The sequence below is a fragment of the Eublepharis macularius genome, chromosome 10, assembly GCF_028583425.1.
Source record: "Eublepharis macularius isolate TG4126 chromosome 10, MPM_Emac_v1.0, whole genome shotgun sequence".
Classification (NCBI taxonomy): domain Eukaryota; kingdom Metazoa; phylum Chordata; class Lepidosauria; order Squamata; family Eublepharidae; genus Eublepharis; species Eublepharis macularius.
Window position 1 is genome coordinate 43,208,555 of NC_072799.1, and position 27,037 is coordinate 43,235,591.

The following is a 27,037-nucleotide window of genomic DNA, read 5'->3' on the forward strand; positions in this document are numbered from 1 at the left end:
CGCATATGCGCAGGCCTGCTGAATGGCGAGGTTTTTACAGCTTTAAATTCTACTAAGGATTCCTGCCGAAAAAACACTCACCCTTTGTGGAGATGGCTCCCCTACCCTCAGTTCCTCTTTTGCCGCTGGACAGAGAGGTTCTATTCAGCTTGTGTCGCAGCTTATTTTCTCTTCGATCGAGATCTTTTTCTTCTTCAGAGATGGATTTACTAGCAGATCCCTGCAAAATGGCAGATAAGGCTCTATTTAAGAGGTGCACAAAAAGCTCTACTAAGATGACCTGTACGGATGGGCACGATCTTTGCCTCCTTTGCCTAGGGGAGGGCTACAACATCCTGGCTTGCAAGTCAAGCAAGAAGTTCACCTCAAAGTCATGGGTTGAGAGGGGTACCAGACTAAAAGCCCCATTATGGGAGTGGGCTCTTTCGGCATCTAATAGCCCTGCTGCTAAGATGGCAAAATCTGCTCTGTCAGAGTTGAGTGCACACTTGGATCTGACCACTTTGGAACCCTTGACTTTGGGGATGTGCACTCCCTTGGATCCAACCATACTGCTTTGGATCCGAAAACGTCACCCTACTCTGATGCTGGCCTCAACATCAAGACCTGTGAGCCCCTAAAATCCAATCTTGCCTCTTTGGATTCGACACCCAACTCCAGAGACACAAAGCCTGTCGGAATGTCCTCAGAGCCGGAATTCTTAACCAATCCTCCCCTCACCTAGCAGATCGAAACCTATGTGGACAAAACCAACTTGACACCACTCACAGTCAAGGGGACCACCTGATGTGAGTCTAATGCTGGCTGATGCTATGGGCTCTTGCCCAGAACCACCTAGTGAGAGGGAAACACAGGCAAAGGAACCAAGTGAACCACCTAAGAAAAAGGCACAGTTGAAATCATGACATACCCACAAGAAAGTAAAAAAGACCAAACACTCCATAGGCACCGAAATGGAGTCTCCTGAGGGCCAGATCATTGAGACCCCAAGAACCTTGTCTGTGAACTCAAGATCACAATCAGGATACTTATCAGAAGAAGAGAGTCAACTACTCAGGGTCTTACCAGACCGACTTAACTGGGAATGAGAACAGGGCCACTTTCACCCTTGCTGCTCCCATAAATGTGCACCTTGGTTCTAGCATGACAACCCATCTGCTTATGGCATTGATTTGGGAGAACCATACAGAATGGAGTCAGCCTCATGGGTCTTTGAGAAAGCCAGTCAGTCAAGAAGACATAGGAATCTATATTACCTGCCCAAATCTTCTGTGGCCTTCCAGCTGCCAGAATTGGACCAGGAGCCCTACCAAAAGGAGGGGAGTCTGAGTGCACAGTTGGACCCATCACCTGACGAAGCACTGACTATAATCAGGTCAATCTCTCCCACAGACAGTTTTTGCCTGTACAAGGAGCAGATGCTCAGAATGGCAAAATCACTGGACTTTGATGTTTCTGCCACTGACCAGAAGTTTCAGTCCAACATTTATACTCCTAGACTTCAACAAGCATCATCTTCCCTATCATTGAGGGCTTTGTGGAGATGATTACATCACTTTGTGAGAAACTGGCCTCATTGTCACCAACATCAAAGAAGGATGAAGGGCTATATAAGATGAAGGAAGATGGATGTCTCTGTTTACCCATCCTCTGCCGTCATCCCTTGTCACAGAGGAGATGCAATTAAAACACAGACAAGGGCCCCACTCGACCCTTGCTGACAAAGAGACCAAAAAACTGGATGGGCTAGGGAGAAAAATTTATACCTCGGTGGCTCTGAATGTGAAAACCTTCAACTCCATTGTGATTGTGGGGGCCTATCAAATATGCCTGTGGAATAGAATGGCATCATTCTATGATAGGCTACCTGAGGACCAGAGGGCACTGGCCAAGGTCATTCAGGAGGAGGCTATAAAGTTATTGAAGCAGGAGATAAATATGGGATGGAATGTGGCAGACTTCTCCACTAGGGCTCTGGCATCTGCCCTTGTTCTCAGTGGGCATGCATGGTCACGCTTGACTGTGCTGCCTGTTGAGATGTGCAAAAAGGTAGAAGATCTACTGTTTGAAGGCCAGACCCTTTTCTCCCTTAAGATGGATGAATACCTGTCCCAAAAGAAGGTTAGACAGACAGCCAGGTCTTATGGAGTCTTACCCCCAAGACAACAAACGGGTCAACACCAGCCATATAGACAACAAAACAAGCAACAACAACCGTACAGGAGTCACTTCTACAGATGCCAGCCCTACAAGTATCCATCAAACCATCAGAATCCCATGAGTATCCATCAAACCATCAGTATCCCACTCAACAAGGCAATTACCAGAGGCAGAGGTATGCCCAGAAACAAAGACAGAGTCGCAATCCTTCAGATAACAAGGACATGACCCAACAAAGTGAACAATTCTGACGGAACACCCCATGGTATTTGGAGACAGACTGTCTGCCTTCCTTTCAGAATGGTAGCTGATTACCTCTGCTGTATGGATTCTTAATATCATTGAAGTTGGTTATAAAATTGAATTTGAACATTTACCGACTCTGAGTCTCCCTCATAACCTCACTTGGACATCATCCCCTGAGCTAGTTCAAAAGTTAGCAGCATTGCTGTGGAAGGGAGCCTGTCCAACAGGTTCCTGAGCATGAATCCCAATAGGGATTTTATTCTAGATTTTTCTTGGTCCAAAAGAAAGACGGGGGGCTCAGACCCATACTGGACTTGAGAAACCTAAATAAATCAGTTGGGGCATGCAAGTTTAGAGTGCTTACTCTTAATATGGTCCTTCAACTGCTTCCACCTAACTCCTGGTTTGCAGTCATGGACCTAAAGGATGTAAACTTTCATATTTCTATCCATCCCTCGTCCAGAAAGTTCCTGAGATTTACCCTTAATGGCAAGAACTATCAGTACCAGGTGCTTCCCTTTGAGCTAGCTCCCAAGGTCTTCACAAAATATGTGGCCCCAGTAGTAGCATACTTGAGGACACAGGGATGCTTTATATGACTGGCTGGTATCAGCACACTCCAAAGAGGAATTACAACAGCAGATGGGAGTCATAGCAGAAACATGCCAGAATCTTGGATTTATAATAAATTTCAAAAAAATCTGACCTGAATCCTACCAGGAGGGTGCAGTTTATAGGCACCATTTTTGATGCATCTTTGAACAAGGCTTTCCTCCCCTTGGAGAGAGCAAAGAAAATTAAAAACATGGTCAAGTTATTTTCCAAACAAATGTTTCAGCCAGCGTCATACAGGCACTGTTGGGTTTCATGGCAGCCACTGTGTCTGTAGTCCTGTTAGCTAGACTTCACATGAGGAAACTTCAACTGTGGTTCTTATCAGTCTGTTGCCCCACAATACATTCTCAAACAAAGAGGTTTACTATATCAAGAGCAGTAATTAGGTCACTTACGTGGTGGACCCTAGACACCCACCTATTAGCAAGCATGAGTTTCGGCTCACCAGGAGTCGACATATCAGTCACAACAGACACATTGACGTCAGGTGGGGGGGGGCATACTGTGGAGATAGATTCGCACATTGGTTGTGGCTAAGTGGAGAAAAGAAACTACATATTAATGTATTGGAGTTAAGAGCTATACGTTATGCCCTTACCTCATTCGCAGATATTGTGACAGGAAGAACATCCAGATACTCACCAACGAACAGGGTATTACCCTCCAAGCCGTGCACATCCCGGGAGAAAACAATGTGATTGCAGACAGGTTGAGCAGGCTAGGTTTGTCCAACCACAAATGGTCTTTGAAGGGACAATATATAAGGCACATTTTCCATCAGTGGGGTTTTCCAGAGGTGGATCTCTTTACCATGATGGAAAATCAGAAAGCCCCCACCTTTTGATCCAGAGGGGGTCTGGACTTAGCATCCATAGGAGACATGTTCCAAATAAGTTGGGCAGGGAGTCTCTTCTATGCCTTTCCCTCTATCCCTCTCATAGCGAGGGTGATCAGCAAGATACAAATGGATGGACCAACGTGATAGTAATATCCCCTTATTGGCCACGTCAACCGTGGTTTCACTGATTGGACCAACTGTCAAAGAACACTTTCCCCAGCTGAAACAATATCTGGAGAAGAAATGGGAGGTGGGAGGAAAACTGTGGCAGTTTGAGAACTACTGAAGTACTGAAGTAGAGGGGGGAGACTTTACCGGGGGGGGAAGAGATAAATGTGAATTAATAAGCAGTTAGACTAATAGATTGACATATATATAGATATATATAGGTTAATAAACAGAATATAGATAGAAAATAATTAACTATAAGGATTAAATATAAGGATTGATTAACCAACAATATTTTCTTTCTTTGGTAAGATTTGTAAAATGTACCAAACTGAATGTCGGAAGATACAGATGAGTCAAATTGATTGACTATGTGATGAGAGTTATACAGAATTACTACAAAAAGATAGAATGAGCAATATATAGGGAATAAGTCAAATTGTTTGATTTAAATGAATGTATGATTTATATGGTTCATGATATAGAAATATTGAAATTGAAAAATGGGATAAATTGTTTATCTAAGATGGAAACAAAGATTTACAGTTTGGGTATACAATGTTAAAAATAGTTAAGGGTGTACTGCTTAGATTAATGGAGAATATATACTTGTTTTAGATAGAGGAATCTAATAGAAGTAAGGGAAAGGGGACAAAGGGTCGGAAAGCTGTTGGAAGTCAACAAAAGGGGGGGAAAGGGAGGGGGTTAGAAATGAAAAATGTGGGAAAATTGAATGTAAATGTAAAAACAATGGATTCTAACCCAATAAAAATTTTTTCAAAAAAAAAAAAAAAAAAGAACACTTTCCAACACTTCCCTCTGGTGCCAGGTCTCCTGAATTACAGAGGAGTCCATCACTACAATATAGAGAGACTCAGGGCCAAACTACAAGTGACACCTGACACTAGTTGGACACTTATCAGCTTCCCTCAAGTTTTGTTGGGAAATGTAGGCAGCTTGGCGGAATGCTGGACAAGAGACAGTTGAAAAGTCCATTGGACAGCAGTCGGAGAGCCAAGCTGCAAGACCAGGATGCCTACATTTTCCATCAAAACTTGAGGGAAGCTGACAAGTGTTCAACTAGTGTTAGGCGTCACTTGTAGTTTGGCCCTCAGACTGATGGCATGGTTGGTTCTCCAGTAGGGAAGTTCACAGAAGGGGTAGCTGAGATCATGCTAAATGCCAGAAAACGTACCACCAGAAAATCCTATTCCTTTAATTGGAAAAAATCTACTGATTGGTCTAGAAATAGTGAGATCGAGCCCTATTAGTGTCCCCTGGCACACATATTATAGTTTTTGTTACATCTGAAACAAAAGGATCTGTCAAATTCGTCTATCAAAGTTTATTTGGCAGCAATATCATCATTTCATGCCCCTTTAAACAAGAGAACTGTATTTTCTCATTACACAGCCGAACTGTTTTTCAAAGGATTACAAATCATGTTTCCCACAGTGGCTACCATTGTACCACAATGGTATCTACACTTAGTCCTTGCTAAATTGATGCATTCACCCTTTGAGCCATTGGCTACATGCCACTTGCAATTCCTAACTATGAAAGTAGCCTTTTTAGTGGCCATTACATCTGCAAGAAGAGTAAGTGAGCTAGTGGCTCTTTATACAAACTCACCTTTTATGAAGGTATTCAATGAGATAGTGCTCATACCAAGCGTAGAATTCCTACCCAAGGTAGTTACTAAATTTCGTACATCACAAGAAATAATACTACCAGTATTTCCCCCTGCATCTACATCAGAAGCAGAAAGAAAGCTGCACTCCTTAGATGTTTGTAGGGCTATGAACCTGTTACTTTAGGGAGAGTGCAGCCCCATCCAGTGCAGGAGATAACCCATTTCTTGGGTCAAACCTCTCCCTCCCCACCCAGTAGTACTTTCTGTTTGTTGGAATTAATTTTCAGATGGCTAGCCCTCATCCATTCCAAAACTGCCTCCAGGAACCTGTTCACAATGTCCATAGCCTGCTGGGGATATGTTGGAAGCGCAGGATAGAGCTGAGGGTCATCTACATATTGGTGGCAACTCAGCCCAGATCTCTGGACAATCACTTCCAGAAGGGTTACGTAGATGTTGATAAGCATGGGGGAGAAAATAGAACCTGAGGGACTCCAGAGACAGCACAGCAGTCCCTAGTACCACAGTTTGAAACCACAGGACCAAAACCTCCTTGGAACCATTCCTCCCAGTCCCAACACTGAAAAGTGGTCCAGAAGGCTACTGAGAGGTCCAGGAGAATTAACAAAGTCACACTTTCCCTGTCCCTCTCTCAGTGCAGGCCACCACCAGGGCGACCAATGATGTTTCGGTTCCATGACCAGGCCTGAAACTAGATTGGAACAGATCCAAACAATCAGTTTCATGCAGGAGTCCCTGAAGTTGCCCAGCCACAACTAGTCACCTTGCTCAAGAATGTTTTGTTCATTATGGGCTTCATACACTCATTGTACAGGTTTAACATTTTCCTGACAACTGGAATTTGGCATACTTCTCTTTTGAAAGTTTAAGGAAAAGAGGAAGAGGGAACTCAAGCTCTGAAAACCAAATCCCCTTTGGGCTTGAAAGGTAGACCTTGATGTAGAACAACTGTCTTAAGTTTTTGGATACTGTTATTGCCCCTGTCAAAAACTGACGAGTCTATCAAGTAGCTTGTCGGGAATCAGAGAGAGAGAGTTTAGAAGAGAATGACCTGAAGTTTCCTGTATAGTTTTGGATTCTCTATTAACTACACTTGTAAAAACTTCATGGCAACATGTTATTGGATGGAGGTGGAGGAAGTCTCTGAAGAGTAAAGCAAGAGATGTAAAAGAGAAATGGTAACCAAGGAGGTGGAATAAGTGGGAGAGATCCATGAAGAAGGCAGTCTAGGGACAATAATTGAACAGAATTGTTACTGTAGTACTGAAGAAGGATCTACTTTCCATGCCCTTTTCTTCTTGACTTGTGGAGCATGCTTCTTGCTCTTAAGCCACATTGAACTCTGTGGTCCTGCAGCTTTACAACACAATAATGCTCTTACTGAACTAATTGACAAACCTCCTTTGACTTTAATGGGAGTGAGCTCCTAGCTTTTAAACTCTTCATTCTGAGGTTGGGGGCTTTTCAATCATGCTTTTTTTTGTGGTCAGTAATTGTAGCATCAAACTAAACTCTGGTCATGCATAATTTTAACTTCACTTGTATATTAATATGCAAAGTAATTTCATAAATCCCACTCTAAAAGTATTTTATGAAGTCATGTTGAATATAAGGAGAAACTGCAGCCAAGTTTATTGAAATCTAGGAGAATAAAATAACAGAATAAATCATTCCACGCTGTGTGTATGTATAGTGGAATTCCACCATGTATTCACTATGGCTATACGGACAATCTAAACAATTGCATTTAGCTTAATATGAAGGAACACTTGCTTAAAGAAGGTGTTGCTCTTATAAAGATATAGAGACATTCTGTGCCAGATGCAGACTTGCAAAGTCAATATGCGGCCCGATGTGAAGAATAAAGTGTAATGTACTGAGCAGTTTTCTACCGAGACAGTATTAAAGAGCAGCAATCCCCAGCGTGGTGCCCAGAGGTGCCAGGATGCCTGCCGATGTGTTTTTTGCTGACCTTTTCTTGCCCCACTTTCTGAATCCTTCTGCATTCCTTCGTTATCCCATTTAAAAACATAAGAGCTTGCAGTGTCAGACCAGTGGTCCATCTAGTACAGCATCCTGTTTCATACAGTGCCCAGCCAGTTGCCCTGGAGGCCAAGCAGTGCAGAGGGGCAGAGGCCCTTCCCTGGTGCTGTCTTCTAGCACTGGTATTCAGAGGCTTGCTACTTTGGGATAAGGAGGCCCCCTTCAGTCACCATGGCTTGTAGCCACTGATGGACTTCTCCTCCATGAATCTGTCTAACCTCCTTTTAAGGCTATCTGTGCTTCTGTCCATCACTACCTCCCCAGCAGTGAATTCTACCATTTAAATACTAATTGAGGAAATAATTATTTCCTTTTGTCTGTTTTGACCCTATTTCTGAACAGTTTCATTGGGTGCTCCTGAGTTCTAGTATTACTGGGAGGGAAAATAACCTCTATTCACTTTCTCCACCCCATGCGTAATTTTATAAACCTCTTATCGTCTCTCCTCTTAACTATCTTCTTTCTAGCTTGAAAAGTCCCAGACTCTCCAGCCTTTTCTCACAGGAAAAGAACTCAACCCTCCTAATTACCTTGGTTGCCCTCCTTTGTACTTGTTTTAGTTCTGCAACATCCTTTTTGAGATACAGTGACCAGAACTGCTCACTCTATTCCAAATGAGGCCATACCGTGACTTCAAGTTCCCTTCCATGCTTAGTCTTCCTTTGCCTGCAACTCCCCCCCCCCCCAGGAGGGGTAGTCATCCTGTGATAGCATCTGTTACGGTTTTTAGACATTGCAAAAGTGTCCACAGGGTCAACAAGATTGGTGGCCCCTGTTAAAGAGTATAAGAGATTATCTCAATTTGTAGGGTTTAAGAGTATGAATTGCCATGACCTGGATAGCCCAGGTGAGCCTGATCTAGGCATATCTCAGAAACTAAGCAGGGTTGGCCATGGTTAGTAATTGGATGGGACATGGGAGACCTCCCATGAAGACCAGAGTTGCCGAGGCATGCAATGGCAAACCACCTGTGTTAGTCTTATGCCATGAAAACCCTGCCAAGGATCGCCATAAGTCAACTCTGACTTGTGGGCGCTCTCCACCACACCAAGAGTATGAATTAAAAATGCTTTGCTTTTGTAGCTGCCAAGTCAAATGCATGTTTATTTTGAAATTGTGTCATAGCTAGGCAGATTCCTTTGGCTTTTAGATTGGCAACCTAGAAATCTTGCTAGTAGTCCAGTTTGAGAGTGTTATAGTCTCCATTGAATTGTTAGATCTTTATTTTTAGTTACGATAGTAACAGTCAGTATGTGAGGATAGTTGTCATCTGATAGCACAACATTAGCTGCTTAGTCGTCTCCCTTATTTCCTTCTCCATCTCAAGATCGGTTTCAAGGGCTTGATCAGGCAGGCAAAAATACCCCCCCCCCTTTTTAGTGACCCTTATGATCTAGTATCCATAAGCATTCTGTTGGAGAGTTCATTCCCCTAATGTTTTCTAGCTTATTTGACTCCATGCCCTCTTTAATATGTCCTTTCCTGTCCTGTCTGTTAAACTTATACCCAGGGAAGACCGTATCCCATTGATTTCTCTCATTCTGCCATGTTTTGAGACACCCACTGTATCTTCGTCATTTGGTTCCAAGCACTCCAGCTTTCCCATCTTGGCTTGGAGGCTTTTAGCACTGGCATGTGTGGAGGGGGTCACATCCAAGGAAACTTGTCCCTCCTCCTCAACCTGACACCCTCCATCCTCAAGACCCTCCATTTCCACGAGAGCAGAGGAGCTGTCAGTTCAGGAGTGAGACTCTTCAGTTAGGTCCCTGAAAGACTCCCCTGCAAACCTCTCTCTCCCCCAGTTTCTCCAGGTTGGCAACCCTCGCCTCAAGGGCCAAGAAATCGAGGCATAGAGCACCCACCCACAATGTCTGCCCAGTGGGCAGATAATCACACATGTGGCACTCATGTGGCAAAACACTGGCTAGCCCCCTCTCTTTTGCTGGTATCCTGTCTTTATAACTGGATTGGTTGTTTAAAGCTATTCTAGAGTTATTATCCTTATTATGGATAAAGATGGAAAAATAAGCGATATAGACTATTTTTGCTGGTTATGCTGTCATGGAAAAGCTGTTTTTCCTAAGCTCTGTTACAGTTTAAATAACAGCTCAGAGCAAAGATACAGTTATATATGTTCATTCAATTGATGTATGTAATTAATATAATCAGTATTATAATTATATGCTATTACAATATTATAAAGGCCTTTATGTATCCTTATATATGTTCTTATTAATGAAATAAATACTTTTATATATTTTAGATATTATTCAAATAAGATCAAATATAATCAATGTTATAAATGCATTTATATATTTTACATATGTTTTTATTAATGCTATATACATTCTTATATGTCTTATAGTTAGTTAAATTGCTTAATAGATAATTAGTTATAGTGTTTGGGTAAGGTTTATTATGCTGAAGAAAAGGAAGATCTTTAAAGATTTTTGAGTATAGCAATTTTGATTATATTAGGCAGTAAGCTTGAAAGTTATTTTATAAGAGTCATATGTTTATAGTATTTTGTTAGTCCTTGTATAATTGAAGTTTATTTTTAATTTTTAATTTTTGTTCCCTTTTTCTTCTTTTCTGTATCCTTAAGTGTTCTTTATATAATAAAAAATAAAGCTGTTCTAGGGTTTAAATAGGGGGCTCACCTGAATTTATGCAGAGTACCATAGCAAGAAGGATAATGTGGTACATTGCCCTCCTTGGTGATGTGGAACTTGTAGGCCCCCCTCTTTTGAGAAACTGATTTCAGACGTAGTTTCCTGCTCCTCCTTGAACTCCCTCTCTGAACTTCCACGGTCAGGTCCCTTGTTAAAAGCTCCTGTTTGAAAGCCCCGGATGCAAGCCCCCTGGGCTTTCTAGCAGGGTCGCTGAGCAAGCCCCAGGAAACTTACGTGCCTTCTTAATGATTGTGGTGGAACAGCTCCTTGCTGAGGAGAGGAGAGGTGGATAGAATAGTACAGTTTTGTGAGGCCAAAAACAGTTACAGCATCTAGATATTCATAAACGTGTGCATATATACAACCTGGAGGTCATAAAGTTTTTAGAAACATAACACAAAGGGAGTAGGAATCCTAGACAGGCTACTGTGGTAATGATTAGAGGGGGGAAAAGCTTTTATTTTGTTAAAGATAGTGGTAGTGCAATCTTTAAAGACAGAGTAATATATTGCACCCTCCAGCACTTTGACAAGAAAAAACAGGTAGGTACTCTTGTAGAGTTAATTAAGGAAGGCCTCCAAGTGTGGTAGTTAGTGAGTGAGCTGTTTCCAGGAGAGTTTGGCAGAATGCCCCACCATCGAGGAGTTTGGAAACATTAACTTGATGATGTGCATTTTCCTGCAACATGTTTTAATGTTTACATGCTCAAAGCATTGCTCTGCCCACTATACAAACAGAAACGGCTGTATTTCCTCAAAGAACTGAAGAAGAGACAGGGCCAGGGAAGTGATTTCCCTCATATTTCCCCTAGATTTTGCAGATGGTAAGAAACAGCAGGTATGTCTTCTTACCGTTGTCATTCCCCCCATGTAAATTAGAAAAGATTCTACCTTTCCCCAAGTCTTCAGCGTATGTTGGGGACTCCCGTAGTGCTACCCGAAACTTGAGTCACTTTGTTCTAAGCCCATTGATTTCAATGAATTTAGCAAGGTGTAGATTTGCTTAGGATTGCACTGTCTGTAGGATGAGGCAGGTGGCAACTACAAATTTTGGCTGGACAAACCATCACTGAAGAACCTCTGGAAGTTCTTGAATGGTCGGTTTCCTCTTGTGATGTAATATGCTAGTAAATGAGTTAAAGCCATAATTTTGAGTCTTTTTAGCCTGAGACCTGTCTAACTTTGGTATGCATCATGAATGTTGTTCGTTATTCTTTCCATATATATCTCACCCTTGGCGCTGCAACACACCATAGGTATAGGCACAACCCAGTTGTGGATTGTAATTAACCAGCTGAAGACTAATGACCTGTCTATCTCATACTATTATTTTCCAGACAGTTCAAGGCAGCTTATGTGGTTGTTCTCTTATCCTTACAATAATTCCATGAAGGAGGTTAGGTTGAAAGATGGGCCCAGGGTCATGGCTGAGTGAGGACTTGAACCCCATTCTCCCCAGTCCCAATTCAACACCCTAACTATAACAACAACAACCTTCGATTTATATATCGCCCTTCAGGACAACTTAATTCCCACTCAAAGCAGTTAAAAAGTATGACATTATTATCCCCACAACAAAACACCCTGTGAGGTGGGTGGGGCTGAGAGAGCTCCAGAGAGCCACTAGCCGAAGGTCACCCAGCTGGCTTCAAGTGGAGGAGAGGGGAATCAAACCCGGCTCTCCAGATTAGAGTCCCACGCTCTAAACCACTACACCAAACTGGCTTTCAGTTAGTAGTTGAGAGCCAAACTGGCTCTCAACTACTAACCACATTGGCCCAGAGCATATACCATATAGTTGGAGTAGACAGAATTTCAATCCCAATGAGTGGCATTGGCAACCCTGTTCTTTCCAATGGTTGGAAAGATCTTTGGGATCTTGTACCTTGGAGCATCTTCCACATTTTTGTTAGTCCCCTTTCCTCCTCCTTGAAGGACTTTACATGGCTCTCAAATTGCTTTTTGAATTTCTTGTGTCTTTTAATCGGATAGACAAGCCACATTGACCGCAACATTCCATTGACTTAAAACTAGCACTGTGTAATGAATTAATACCATTCAAAAACAGTGCATTAAAGTTCCTAACTGGGAAACCACCACTTGTTTCAGAATATGACAGAGGGCAGGGGAAGGGATAAGCCCGAATTTCCATTTTAAAATCTGCAGACCAAATCTGCAAACTAGAGTTACTGCTGTATAGAATTGCCAAGAGTCACAATTAAATTTTAAACCAGGCAAATAACACTTTGTCTAGAAGGAGCATGTGGGAACAAAGGCTAGTTACAGAGTAGTGAAGCTTTGCCTGGTATTCTTGCCACAAGCTGCTGCCATACAGTTTTGGTCTACATGAGTATTTATGCAGACTGAGAAAACCAGGACCATATTTATCAGATAACTAGAGTAGGCAGTATACTGTACAGAAACATCTCCTCCTCTGGAGCAGCAACTCGAAATAGGAAGCTTTATGATGTTGAATTTCCTTAGGTTTGTATAAAACCACATGGCTAGTGGTCTGTGGTTAAGTAAGAATCTTCTACAAAAGGCCAGTTTGGAAGGCTTTTGTAAATGGGAAAAGATTGGGCTCGTCTCCTTTCAGGGTGTCAATATGCCATAAATGTCTAGAAGATAGATATATGTTGCCAGTCATACTAGTACATCTTTTTTCTGGGCAAGCTTAGTGTGAGAGCTAGTTTGGTGTAGTGGTTAAAAATGGCAGGACTCTAATCTGGAGAACCAGGTTTGACTCCCCGCTCCTCTGCTTGAAGCCCCTGAGTGACCTTGGGTCAGTCACAGCTCTCTCAGAGCTGTCATAGCCCACCCACCTCACAGGGTGATTGTTGTGGAGATAACAGCACACTTTATAATCCTCTCTGAGTGGGTGTTACTTTGTCCTGAAGGGTGGTATATAAATTGAATGTTATTATAAGTGATAATTTCAAATACTTGGCTGAGTTCTCTTTTTTGTTGCAAGGATAATAACAATGGTATTATATACAGCTTTAGAAGAGGTGAACTGTCCTGCAGAGCTGCCAGCAATAGTAGTGCAAGGAGCTTGGACATGTACCTGCATCCTGGTTTTTCTAGATGTCAAGCACTTCATGGGCAAATGTATATGATAGAGCTGCAAATTATAGTAAGTTGAGTACCTACAGTAATCTTAGGCACAGTAAGGTGAATACAGTCTGTTTTTTGGTTTTGAACTATTTATTTTTCAGGAAGTTTTCAGCAAAGTGACTGCAGCACATTGTTGCATAGCACATTGCTATGGTGTTGGATGTCATCAATATGCAGGTGACACCCAACTCTGTATCTCGCTATCCAGGTCCACACAGGATGCAGTAGAAATCTTAGATGGCTGCCTGACAGCCATGGTGAAATGGCTGAAAAACAGCAAATTGAAATTGAACCCAGAGAAGACTGGAGTGATGCTTGTTGGGAAGGCAGAGATCTTGAAGGATATTGTGCTCCCCACTTTCAATGGATTTCGTCTGACCCTTGCAGACTCAGTTAAGAGCCTAGGAGTTATGCTGGATCCAGCGCAATTACTAGAAAAACAAGTTAAGGCAGTGGCAAAAAATGCTTTCTACAATCTCACTCTAGCCTGGAAGATGGCTTCTCATCTCAACATGGCCGGCCTGGCCACCTGGATCCATGTTATGGTAACATCAAGGCTTGACTATTGTAATGCACTATACATTGGTCTCCCATCTAAGTTAACTACGAGGCTCCAATTAGTGCAAAATGCGGCAACTCGACTGTTATCAGGAGCGAGTAGGAGCATGAACATCACGCCCATCCTACAGTCATTCCACTGGCTACCTATCAGTTACCATGCTCAGTTCAAGGTATTGGTTATTACATACAAAGCTCTTCATGGCTTTGGTCTGGCATACCTATGGGAACGCCTCCCTTCCTATGTTCCGCCACGGCAGCTTGCTCATCTGAACAGGGTCTCCTGCAGGTGCCAGGCTGCAGCAGCCACACATGGGCTTTCTCAGTGGTGGCCCCTACCCTGTGGAATGACCTGCCTGAGGAGGTCCAGAGAGCCCCCACTCTTCTGGCTTTCTGCAAATGATGCAAAACTGAATTATTCAAAAAGACTTTTTATTGAAATGGTAGGGCTGTATTGTAGGAATGGGGTCTCAGATGCTTCGCTAATGTGTTAGGGACCGTAGACTTCATCACTGTATTGCTTTACATACTATCTGTTGCTTTAAATATGTACTCCTGTGTAACACGTGTGCTCCATATTGTCTAATGTTGGTCCTAGAATTCAATAGAAAAGAGTCCAGTAGCACCTTTAAGACTAACCAACTTTACTGTAGCAAAAGCTTTCGAGAATCATAGTTCTCTTCGTCAGATGCAATCTGACAAAGAGAACTGTGATTCTCGAAAGCTTATGCTACAGTAAAGTTGGTTAGTCTTAAAGGTGCTACTGGACTCTTTTCTATTTTGCTACTACAGGCTAACATGGCTAACTCCTCTGGATCTAGTCCTAGAATTGATTATGTTCTGTTTCAGTATTTTTTCTACTCTGTATTGGATTCTTGCTAATACTATGTCTTTTAAACTTGTATCTATTTACCCTATGGCATTTTTTATGGAAATGTCCTTGATAACTATTGAAATGTACTTGATACTGATTGTACTAATCTCATACTGTGTAATCCGCCTTGAGTCTCAGTGAGAAAGGCGGACTATAAATGACATTAATAATAATAATAAAAAATAATTATGCTTTGCCTTGTGTGGGACTGATGGGTAGCTTGCGACTCTGTGAGCTCGTTCAGGCTTAGAAGTGATTCTGAAATAAGGTTTCAGAAGGTTTTATGACGAGGGGTTGGCAGCTCAGACTGTTCTAACCACTTCCACTTTCTGCTTCAGCTGCATGGTTTTCCAACTGTTTGTGCTGCTGGCAACTGTGCCCACTCTCGCTCCAAGAGTGCCCAGAAAAGAGTCTCAGCAGATGGAAATGCGAGCACTAAGCAGTAGCAGCTAGGCGAGCATCTATGTTGGAAACTCTGTTGTGCTGTCTGATTTAGCAATGTTAGTAGCATTGTATTTACAGTAGAGGAAAAGTGTGTGCAGTCTCCAAGAGTGCTCAGGCTTTGAAGTGTCAAGAAAATGATAGCAGCCTGCAGCTCTCATGGGACACAGCTGGATGCTCTGCAGCTGGTTTTACAACAGTGTTCTGCCTTATGCACTGTGTAGCTAATCTTCTGCCATGTAGCGTAGCATATTGGTTGTGGGGCGTGCTCCCTGAGACACTGGATGTGCTCTGGCAGCTCATGGGGACTTCTTCATTTAAAAAAATGTTGAAGCTCTCTGTCCTTATTCTCCAGGAAAATAAGTATATAAGGAAATATTTGCAAGAGATAATATACAGAGTGATGATGTTCAATGCGTGCTGAATTTTAAAAATATATTATTATTGGCATCTCGATAGGTACATTAATGAGACTGAGTAATTTTTTCCTCTGTGTAAATGGTACAAGTAGCAGGTTGTTAGTGATAATTAATGATGTTTGTAAGCTTTCTTTCCTTGTGAAAACTCCTAAAATCAGTGGAGCAAATTGTTTTGTAGCGTTGTAAGTCAAAATATAAATGCCAGCAGTTGTTATTGTTTTAATTAGCTCTGTTTAGGCTTTTTTTTTGTATTTGATTGAAGGTTTAGGTCTTTTATTATAAATCACCTTGTTTATTCTTGAATGACTGTTAAATAGATGTGAAAATATGTGTCATGTTAATTAATGTCTAACTTCCCAAATCCATCCATCCATACAAGTGGAGCACCTGAAAGGACTTGCAGCGGAGGGCAACCCCCTCCGTCTCTCTCAGAATGCTGTCTCTGCTTTGGCTCCCCCCCTCAACACATTGCTAGCCACTGGACTCCACTTCCTTTTGGTGCCAATTTCTTTCTTCCCTCCCTCTCATCCTTCTGAAATCTTCCACTTTGTTCCTTTCCCTGCCAGCTCACTCTTTCTCCTTCGGGCTCTCCTGTTCTCCTTTGTAGGCCCTCCCAGCCTCTTTCTGATCCCTTCTGCCATATCCGACTTCCTAGTGAACCATCTTTCATCTGTGATGACCTAATACATCCAGGAAATTCCTAAGATGATACTAAATGAGGCAGGATGCCTTGATGATGACTGGGATTGCCTTGTCCATTCCCCAGAGTATTTGTTGTTGTTGCTGTTGTTGTTACTTTTGCTTTTACAATTTTTAGGTTTTCTCCCCTCCCCATTAACAAAAAAATAGGATTTTGCTGGATTAGCAAAACACCCTATCCCCGAGTAATCCCCTAGTGTGGATTTTTTTAATTAAAAAATCAGCATGCAGGGCAGCCATGACTAATTAGCTACATGATACATATTTTCTGTCTGAACATTTTTTTTAAAAAACCAACCCAAAAACCTCTCTCCTGTTTTGGTCTCCTTAATATATATTTAAATAGTACTGTTGTTGAATTTTGTGACGTCATTTGGACAGATGATATGCTTCATAGGCAATATGGCTTAGATAATAGGCTGAAAGCGTATAGGTGAGGTCCTACAAAAATTTTTCTTGGTGCAGTGCTCTGTAACTAAAAATGCTATTCTAGACTAATAGTATGTGTACCACTGGTGGGACATAGAAGTAGTCTAGGTGGTACGTATGGTGTTCATAACAATTATTAGGAGTTTGCACTCCCTGAGTCTTCCATGTCCAACTACAAATGTGATGTGCCATCTTCTGCCAACCCTCCCAGCTGAAATTACCCACCTGTGACCTTTTGGCATGCTATTTGTAACTTCAGACAGTCAGTGTTTTTCCTTAACTGTCTTTCCTGCTGCTCACCACCATGTGTCTTTGATGTGTCGGCTTCCTGCTGACCATACCTGTCAGGGATTATCCATCAACACCATAGTGTTAAAATTTGCACCCAGCAATATTACCACCGTTTTTCATGTCCTTAAAAGCTCACAGTAAATGATAAATACAATAAAAGAATGCCTGTAAACATATAAATGGCCTTCATTTAAAAAATGGGGGTGTTGATTGTATCGTGTTGGGACCCAGGTTGTTTGATAGAGCAATTGGTAGGACATAAGATATGAAATCACTGTTGTAGGCTGTATCTGTCTTGATCTTCATGAATTGTTTAAAATAGGTTTTAGGAAAGCTGTCTTTTAAGGAATAGAATGGTTACTTGAGAGGAAGACTGGAACTTTTTGCCACTAAAAATAGTGGATAGTTTTCCATTGACTTGTAAGGTAGTTGACTCAAGCCACAAAGGACTGTTCTGTTTATATATGGGACAAAATAAATACTTTTTTTAAAAAGGGAAGTAAAAGTTACATTGTAATCTTTGGACCCAGCAGCTTGCACACCTACTGTCATCATGAGTATATTTATTTTAAAAATGTATATCTTTTCTTAAAAGAAATTCAGGGTGACTTACAAAATAAAAATCAATAATAGTACAGGTGAAACCTAACAACAATGAACTTTCGGTTAAAAAAAATACAGGAAACCAGAGTTTAGTGCCTCTTTAGCCACCAAATGCCCTGGGTTCACTCATCACCTTTCTGCCGTAGCGGTCTCTTAATGTCCTTGGGTTACTCAATGTTTCTCAGCTTAACCTACCTCATGGGGTTGTTGTGATGATAAAATGAGGCACAAGAAACTGCTCAGGTTCCTTGGGGGAAGAGTGGGAGAAAATGAATAAATCAATGCCTGCTGAAATAAAACCACCTTAAAAGGATTTGCAAAGACTAAGAAGGGACCCATGTGTTCTCAAGCAGCCTATCCACTCCATAGAGCGGGGACTACTAGAGAAAAATCCCCAAACTGCTAAGAGGATGGGCAGTCCATTCCAAGGAAGGGAATGGCCAGAAGGCAAATCCAAAAGGTCCTTAACCGACATACAGATTAATACAAGGAAAGGTGTTTTCTCAGATATGTGAACATGAGCATATGTAAGAACAAGCCTCTTGAATTAGACCTGGAAGAGGAAGATTTGGCTCAGAACTGTTATACTTTGTTCATACTGTTTACAGATAGGAAACGAGTTGCCACATTCTGCATCAGTTGACACTTCTCAGTTCTGTATTTCTCTACTCATGGATCACTGTGCCAGGCCCAGGGTTCCACAACTACTCTTACAGTGGGCTTTCCATGAGATTCCCGGGGTGGCTTCTTACTTGTTAAACTGAAATTTCCCAGACTGGAATTGAACTCTGGAAGACTGATTCTCCGGGAGGTGTCTTTTCAAAGGAAATGGAAAGCCTGATTCATTTAGTTTGACAGTCTCATATTTTCAAGCGTCGTGAAGAGACGTTTGGCAGTATTGCAGATCTCTGGCTAAAAATATTACTGCAGCAAGTGTGCTTTGACTGGTTGTGTAGAAAAGCTCTCATATCAGTGTGATCATTCTCCGGGGCGCATGTTGGAGGCACCTTCCAGGGTGTCGCAAACTTACCACAAGTCAGAGAAGTTTTTTGATACAAACAAGTACAGCTGCCTGCAACTTTACTTAGTGCTGCGCTTCTGCTGTATTTGCTCCCCTGCTTCTGCATTTCACTGCCAGTTGGGTTCCTTCTCTCTTTTTTCTTTTCTCCTTCCCATCCTTTTCCTCTTCTTCCACTTTCACTCCCACCTGTTTCCTCTTTCTTGCCCTACAGCTTCACCCCCTGGTTGTCTCCTTCCTTTATAGCCAGGTAGTATCAGCTGGGCAGCCATGCTGGTCTGTAGCAGAACAGCAAGATACGAGTCCAGTAGCACCTTAAAGACCTCTGACGAAGGGAACTTTGACTCTTGAAAACTTATCCCTGAAATTTTGTTAGGCTTCTAGGTGCTACTGGTCTTGAAGCGGCAAAGGTGCCGCTTTGAAGCACAGCCCATCTCTTCTCATGCTGCTTTCTCACAGCCCATTAAGGCCTTCCATTGCCCCCACAGGCACATCCCCCAGGATCAGCCTGGAGTCGTGGCCTGAGTACTGGTGGCTCCTGGGGTGTGGGAGTGGACAGCTTTTACCCACAAGCCACTGAACCAGCTGGCTGTCAGGTTTGTAGATCGCTCTTTGCCTAGTTGTCTACAACAGATAAGAATGGATCTCCAGGTGACCAGTCAGAGAGGCCACAGATCTTCATTGTTTTAGAATGCACTCAACACAGGCAAATTTATTTGCTTTGAATATCTAAGTGTTTTTTTGGGAAGACTAATAACTTGTATGGGTTTATTTATAAAGGTACCTCACTTTGTTTTTAGCAGACACTACTAAACAAGACCTTGTTATTAGTGAAGTTTGTTGCCTTCAGCCATTATAAACAAAACCCGAAATTATGTTCTCTTAAGAATTTGAGACTTTTATACCAAGCAACCCTCTGCAAAGTTACTGCAGTCTGACCAAGACCGTGGGGTTTAGAATGGAATAATTCAGCATGGGATTGCATTGTTATTTGTTGGTATTTCTGTTACAAAAATGTAGCTAGCTAGCAGGGGTCATTTTGTAGAACAAGAGCTGGAGGAACTCATTAGCATAACTCATTAGCATAACTCATTCACATATGCCACACCTCTTGCCATCACCGGAAGTGTGTCATTCGTATAAGTGATTTGCATATGCCACACCCACTGACATCACTTATTCTGGCTGTTTTGGACCCAATCCTGGCCATTCAGGGCCGAAATTGGGCCCAAAATGGCAAAAAGGAGCTGAAAATGGCTGAAAAGGGGCCCCAAATGGTCAGGATCGGGCCGCTGATGAGTGGGAGAGTGATCCACCACCCATCAGAGGCCCCAATCCAGGCTGAAATGGGCCCAAAATGGCTGAGAGTCAGGTGGGTGGGGCCACCTGCCATGTGACCTCTTTGGGGAACTGCTGGAACTACGTTCCTGTGCGTTCCCCCTCGAAATGAGCCCTGCTAGCTAGTAACCAAATATTTCAGCAGCTTTTATTGACCCGGATAGGGAATGTTCGGTAGATTGTAGACGTCAGATATGTGATAGTAAATTAAAGTAAAATGGTGTGTGTATTAGTGCTCGTGTGTAGGACTTCCTTAAAATAACAGAATCAAAGTTAAATTTAACATATTTTCTTCTAGTACTTGAACCATGCAAACTGTGGAAAAATACTTAAGTTAATTTTTGATGTTTGAAAGATTGTTGATAGTCAAATTTCCATGGAAAAGTAACTTAGATGAACTCTTCTGAACATTATCAGGAACCCGTGAATCTTCAGTGTCAACTCTGGTAACTTAGCTTGCAGTCCATCCAGCATACTCACTGAGGGAGGGGGAAGCATATAGTTAGCCCATTGCCCCAGAAAATCCATCAAAATGATTCTTGCTGTCCAACATTATGTGCCGGATTAGTCTAAGAAAGAACATCTGCAGCTGTACTTCAAACTGATTGCAGTGGCAGCAGAAGTCAATATACAGATCTTAGTGTTATATCAACAGTAGTCACGTGAACTCATCAGTTTGTTTTATGGGGCTTGGGATTCAATTCAGGCTACGTGTTCCTTGGTCACACTGACACCTGATTTGGTACATGATCTGCATTAGCTGGAACCATTATGGTCCATCTTAGAAATCCGTTGCAATCAAGGTTTGAAGACCTTTTTAAAGTACTGTGAATCTTTCTTTTTTGAGATGGTATCGATCACCTGGCACAAGATAAAATTTCTATATTAATTGAATACTTGGGTTTTATTGTTTCCCTCCTCGTAAAGTATTATTTGCCTTCAACCCTTACATGGTAGAATCCAGCTAAAGTTCAGCACATTTAAATGCCAGCTGATTTCATTGGGGGGCGATTTAAGTACATATTTAACTTTCCCTTTGAAATAATGGGTTAAATACTTAATTTAGATTCAATTGTGCCTAAGAACGTAGATACATTATTATATGAGTTGAAGGACAGCAATGATTTGAACTGTTCAATAGACGTGGATTGTGAAGATTCAATATGAAAGGCATAATTGATAACGTGTTGATCTTTAGTTAGCCTAATGCGAGTACAAAATATCATAGTTTTTTTACTGTGCTCATCAACTCCATGTCAAGAAGCTCTAAACTAATTAAAATTAAGTTTTTGACAAAGTCGTGAAGAATGGATTAAACTTTTTAAAAGCACATTTGTGTTGCATTATTTACATTGTCAGTTCAGTTTAAAACGTGATTGTTCTAATAACCTGTTTTTTTTAAAGAACATAGTAAATGAACATCATGATGAAATACTTGAGCATTACTTGGTAGTGGATAGTGAAATCTTGCAAGAATATCAAATAGCAAAATGAAGTTGGATCCAATCTCCACTTTATTGAAAAGGGAGCAATTTCTATCAGTTTCCCCTTCACACTGTAGAACCTTGCACAGTATCCCATGCCCTTTCTAAAGATCCCATATCCTACAGGAGCATCTTACTGGGGCAGATATTTATACAGCAAGAGGGAGGAAGTGGGAAAGAGATGTCTGCAAGTAAAGCTCCACTCAGTTCTTTGTACCATCATTTTGACCTGTAAGTAAGTAGTATTTTAAAAAATATAGTGCACTTATATACCGTTCTTCTAGACAGATTAGTGCCCAACACAGAGTTATGAACAAAGTCACTGTTATTATTACCCCATCAATATATCTGGGGAGCTGGGGCTGAGAGGAGTGATTTACCGAAGGCTACCTATTCAGCTTATGGTAGTAGTGAGTTTGAAACCTGCAGAGTGCTGATTCATAGCTTAACCACTATGCTGCAAGTTGAGTGGGCCAGTTGGAGCGCTTAATATTTTTAGCTCGCTTGATGAAGAGCTCTTTGTCTTTCCCTGGCTTTTTGGCTCTGCATCTAAGCTAAAAAAAAACAACAAACATTTCCTAGAGATACTTCTTGCACAGCATTCCAGTATTTAGTAGTGGAAAGCACATATGCTAGGAGATAGTCATGCCCTGTTGTTTGTTCTTGTGTCTGATGGCATACAGAGTGCCGTTGGTTTCATGTATGGTATCCAAAATATTTGGCTTTCTGACTGTCTTGGTGTACATGCCTGCTAGACCATGTTGAATGAACCAGGGGATCATGAAAACAACCAGCAACCAAGGCACTTTTTTCAGTTCATGGATGTTGGTGCTGATTGTATCTGTGAATGTCCAGGTTGGTGCTGGTTGTATCTGTGATTGTCTGGGTTGCATGTTGTTTATGTGGTTGATCTTGTATAAACTGGTTCAAATGACATAATTTAGTAGACATTAGTGAATATGAAGTTTGTTCATTGGGTTTCCTAGGCACTAGAACACTGATTTTGGTAGTGTAATCTGAAGTCATCCATTGACTTTTTTGGTAGGCTTTTAATACATCTTTAAAGATCGATTGTGATAACCATAATATAGTGTAGGTGAGATGTATGGTCCGTTACTTTTCTGAGAAACTGGTCTGTGAAGATTGGATATGTGTATGTGTGTCTGTATAATACATACGTATGTATTAATAGGATTCAAAATGGCTCATGTGCCTTTAAAAATGAAGTGTATTATACTTGTAAATGTAAAGATGTATAAATTTTACAAGTGTAGAACTCTGGAATTTTGCTAGGAAAAAAACCCTTTAATTTGTGTGCATGCTTGACACACACACACCCATCTTTTTGAATTTTTCTCTCAACCTAAATCCTGTCTGATCAGAGCTTTTTGGAGACTTACTGAAAATCTGCCCTTCAGCGCCATTCAGATCCCAGCTATTGGACCCGTTAGTTTTTGTATCAAGTCCTGAATCAACTTCCTTCACCAAGAGGAAGCACTTCATCCAATTAGCTTCTGAGATACTGACGGGTTACAAATAAGGTATAGATTTTCTTTAGTTCTGGTTCCAGAACATTAAAACAGTGCCCATGTAATGTCTCAAAGTACTTTATACAGCCCTCCTTTGTATTATTGCTATTAATAGTTCTGTCACAGTATAAACTATTTTTCCAGCTTGGTATACTCTTTAACATTTTTTCTTGTTTGGCCCACGATATTTTTTTTGCTGCATCCAGTAAGATAATACCAGTAAGATAATAATTGAGAAACTGGGCACTGTACTACAATATATGAAACTGCGTCTGATGTACAATCAGAAAACATAATTTTTTTTAAAAAATGATTTCCTTATAAGATATTTCAAGGCATAATAACATCCAGTAATATCTTGCTATGATGAAAGGGAACATATTGAAAGTTCGTAAAACAAAAATTTAGATTTCTGACATTCTTGAATGCAATTCAGTGAGCTTTCTCACGTTCTTTAATATGATGCAGTGTCTTTTGAAGAATCAACTGTATTTGCAAAGTAAAGTCGCTTGCTTTTCAGTATCTCCTCTTCTAGGGGAAATCCTCCCAGAACAATTTCAGCAGTTCAGGGAGCAACATGGGAGCCACTGTCTTGACTGTATATAGTGATGAAAAAAAATTGCATGCAGGTGATCACAGGAATGTAAAACTGAGCCAGTGGTTTCCTTCTGTGGTGCCAAAGATTGGTTGAAGTGTGGAACAAAAGCTCTTGCTTTCTTTAGTGGTGTCACCCCATTGAAGTCAATTTAGATTACTTGTTAAAATGGGATGACCAAAGCCCTCTTCAGCAGATACATGTACAGTTCTCATGTATGTGTTTCTTTCTCTCTTCTAGGCTTATCAACCTGGTCCCAGCATTCTAGACATCGGAGGAGTTCATGCTCCAGGCATGAAGATCGGAAACCTTCAGAGGTATTTACTTTGAAATGCGCTTGCATCTTGCTAAAACACATATGTGCCTCCTTTTCCTAATACTTTTTTTCTTTCCTTTTCTGCTCCGTCTCAGCTGGCAACCAGCAACCTTTCTTCTGGCCAGGAGTTCAGGGAGCTCAGCTGCTGCCACAGTCCCTGCCAGCATCAAGTTAGTTATTTAGCCATGAATACTGGGTTAGTTTGGCACCAACCCAACCTAGTTTTTTTTTAGTCGTTATCGTTTATTTTCTTTTTAAAAAGTGTATTGGGGAATTTGTCTTTGATTTATGGTAAACAATGAAAATGTATTTTTAGGCATGTTTTCTGTAGTTCCCTAGCTATTTATGTGGCACAAATGAATAATAGTCCTTGTTCAGCAAAGTGGTCAAACCAGAAATGTTGGTCTCTTTCTGTGCTTCATGTGCATTGGTTTGAGCAATTAAGATCAAAGGAGGAAACACAAATCAGTTTGAACTTTTCAAGGTGGATCACCAAGTGCAATATGGCACATGCCTTACAAATTGGCAGATGTCCCTCAGGGCAGATATGAAACTAGAAGAAAAGGAATTTAAGAAGGCTGAACTTCTTGGACTATGTCCGGTTCCTCATAACTAGACGCAGATAAATAACGTGTTTTGGGTCTTGATCCATTCAGAACTCTTTCCCCCTACTTGACCACAGTTATTACTTTGTGATGAATACATTCTTTTGCCCAAGTGAAGAAATCGGTGTGCACTCTTGAATGTCTAAGCCGTTTCATTTGTTCTGTGGTTGAAGCAGATATACATGTGTGAAGGAATGCATACACAGGTATGCTTTTTCCATTGAAATAAATGGGAGAGTTACTGCTGATTGAACTTCCATGCCTGCTATATATCAATGAGTGAGGTTGGTTTAGTCCCTACTCTCAGAGGTCTTTTCTCGCCTCCCCACCACACAATGCCCATTTTTGTATTAACTTTAATTTATGCTGAATGCTGCCCTTCTGATTCCAATATGTTGACTGTGAAATGTCTCTTGCATAGCTCCCTAAATGTGACTGTCCGTGTGCCGCCTATCAGTCCTTCAGACATCAGTAATTCTGCAGTGTTGGCTCCAGGCATGCTGGTTGCATCTGCAGAGCAGCAGGGATGGCAGTACAAGGCAGTGATTCTTGGAAATTATATCCTTGATGTTCCATTAAATCCTCCATTGTCTTGTAGCCAAAGCAACTCACCACAAATGTTCAGGCTCAAAAATGTTCACACTCTGTGTTTCCCCAGACAGTTTGAAATCAATAAAAGGCCTGAAATCTTGTGCTTGCACATGAATAAATGTATTCAGTAGCTGTTGGTGTACAGCAATACATTTATACTTGCCTCCTTCCCCAATACTTTGTTAAATCGCTTTTTATTTCCTTTTCCTGAGAATTGTTTTCTAGTTCATCTTGGATAGTTGTACAACCACTTTTAATCTGTAAAGAAAGGATGTTAAGACTTTTGAAATCTCTCTGGAATTATGAGTCACAAGTGTGATGCACCTTCTCTAGGGAGACGAGAGTAGTTATTAAGGCAGGTGTGACCTTTTTCTTCATCTCTTCCAAGCCGTGTGTGATGTGTGTCTATTTTATGAAAGGAAGTACAGTGAAGATCTGCCAATCACTGCTAAGCGAGTGACTCTGTTCTCCCTCTGCCCAGCACTTGAGTTTGATTGGTGGTATTTGGAGCCAGTGAGTCTTTCTCCCTGTGGTACATGAAAAGGCTGATGGATCACAGTCACAATCTGTCCACCTCCTAGAATGCATCTGCCAGAAATATTATTTATATCTTTTTTGAGATTAGTTACATACACAATGAAGTGAACAGAGTTTTAAAATTTATATTTAGCGAGTCGGTACTAATTGCAAATCCCAAGTCTGGAGAAATCTATGAATCTTATAGATGCCATCTACCCAGGACATATCTGTGTACAGGGATAACATGTGGATGGACAAAGGGACAAACATACTGGCCTCACTCCCTCCGTCATGTGTTCACCTGAATATGAGCACACTGTCTTCACATGTACAAGCTGTACACATATTGATATCATCCTTATGCTTGGGGCCAAGCAACAACCTCATTATAGGAATGGAGCCAAACATGCCAACAGCTTGTATGCAGACTTTGTGTCCATGTAGTATGTTAGCAAGTGCAGGAGGGGGCAGGGCCGGTGCATTCATTCCTAATCCCTCCGTCTGCATTGGCCTGTACACAGATAGGTCGTATGTCATGTGCACAGGTATGTCAGGGCTAGAACTAAAGTAGAAAGGCTGATGACGTATAGTGGAGCAAAATGGATGGGGTATATAGAAGAAGATACTTAAATCACATTTACATTAGCAGTAGTGTTTATAAAACCATACACCATAATTCTAAAAGCATTTATTCTGGCACGGGTGCACTGGGATTAATCCACAATAAATGGTTCAAGGAAATTCACCCATACAAATATACTTTGCTCCCTTGGTTATTTTTTTCCAGTTTAAGTGTGTATGGAATGGAACTGGTTGTGTGCTTTGCTTGACAGTGCAAAGACAGTGGTCTTTAAATGGAACTGTTTCAGAGCTACTGTCTGTCTTGTTTTCTTTGCTAGCTCTGCATGGGCAGATTTTGTGGCAAAATCGTTCTGGCCTTTACCCCCACCGTATCTTTTTAAACGCTCAGTAAATATCCTGCATGTGGAATTAGGCAGGTGGTGTTAATGGAGAGCCTTGAAGATTAGTGGTGTTAAGCATGCATTATTATAGTTGCTTTGTAGTGTTTTGTTGGTTGGACTGTATTTGTAGCAGAGGAAGATATTTAGGCATGCATGGTTGTACCCCTTTAATGTCTGCCACTTTGTAGTTTCTATTTTGCTGATGTGCAGTGACATATCAGACCAAATCAAGCACATGCAAGTGCAGTCTAATAGGC

General features: G+C 41.4%; 1 protein-coding gene across 1 annotated transcript in view; it reads left to right on the plus strand.

Annotated features, from left to right (window-relative positions):
• The window catches only part of JADE1 (jade family PHD finger 1), a 79,473-nt gene that overhangs the window by 19,195 nt on the left and 33,241 nt on the right, over positions 1-27,037 (plus strand). Inside the window, exon 3 of the mRNA XM_054990157.1 lies at positions 24,028-24,104. Coding sequence (XP_054846132.1) covers positions 24,028-24,104 — 77 coding nt within the window. The remainder of the gene's footprint in view (positions 1-24,027; positions 24,105-27,037) is intronic.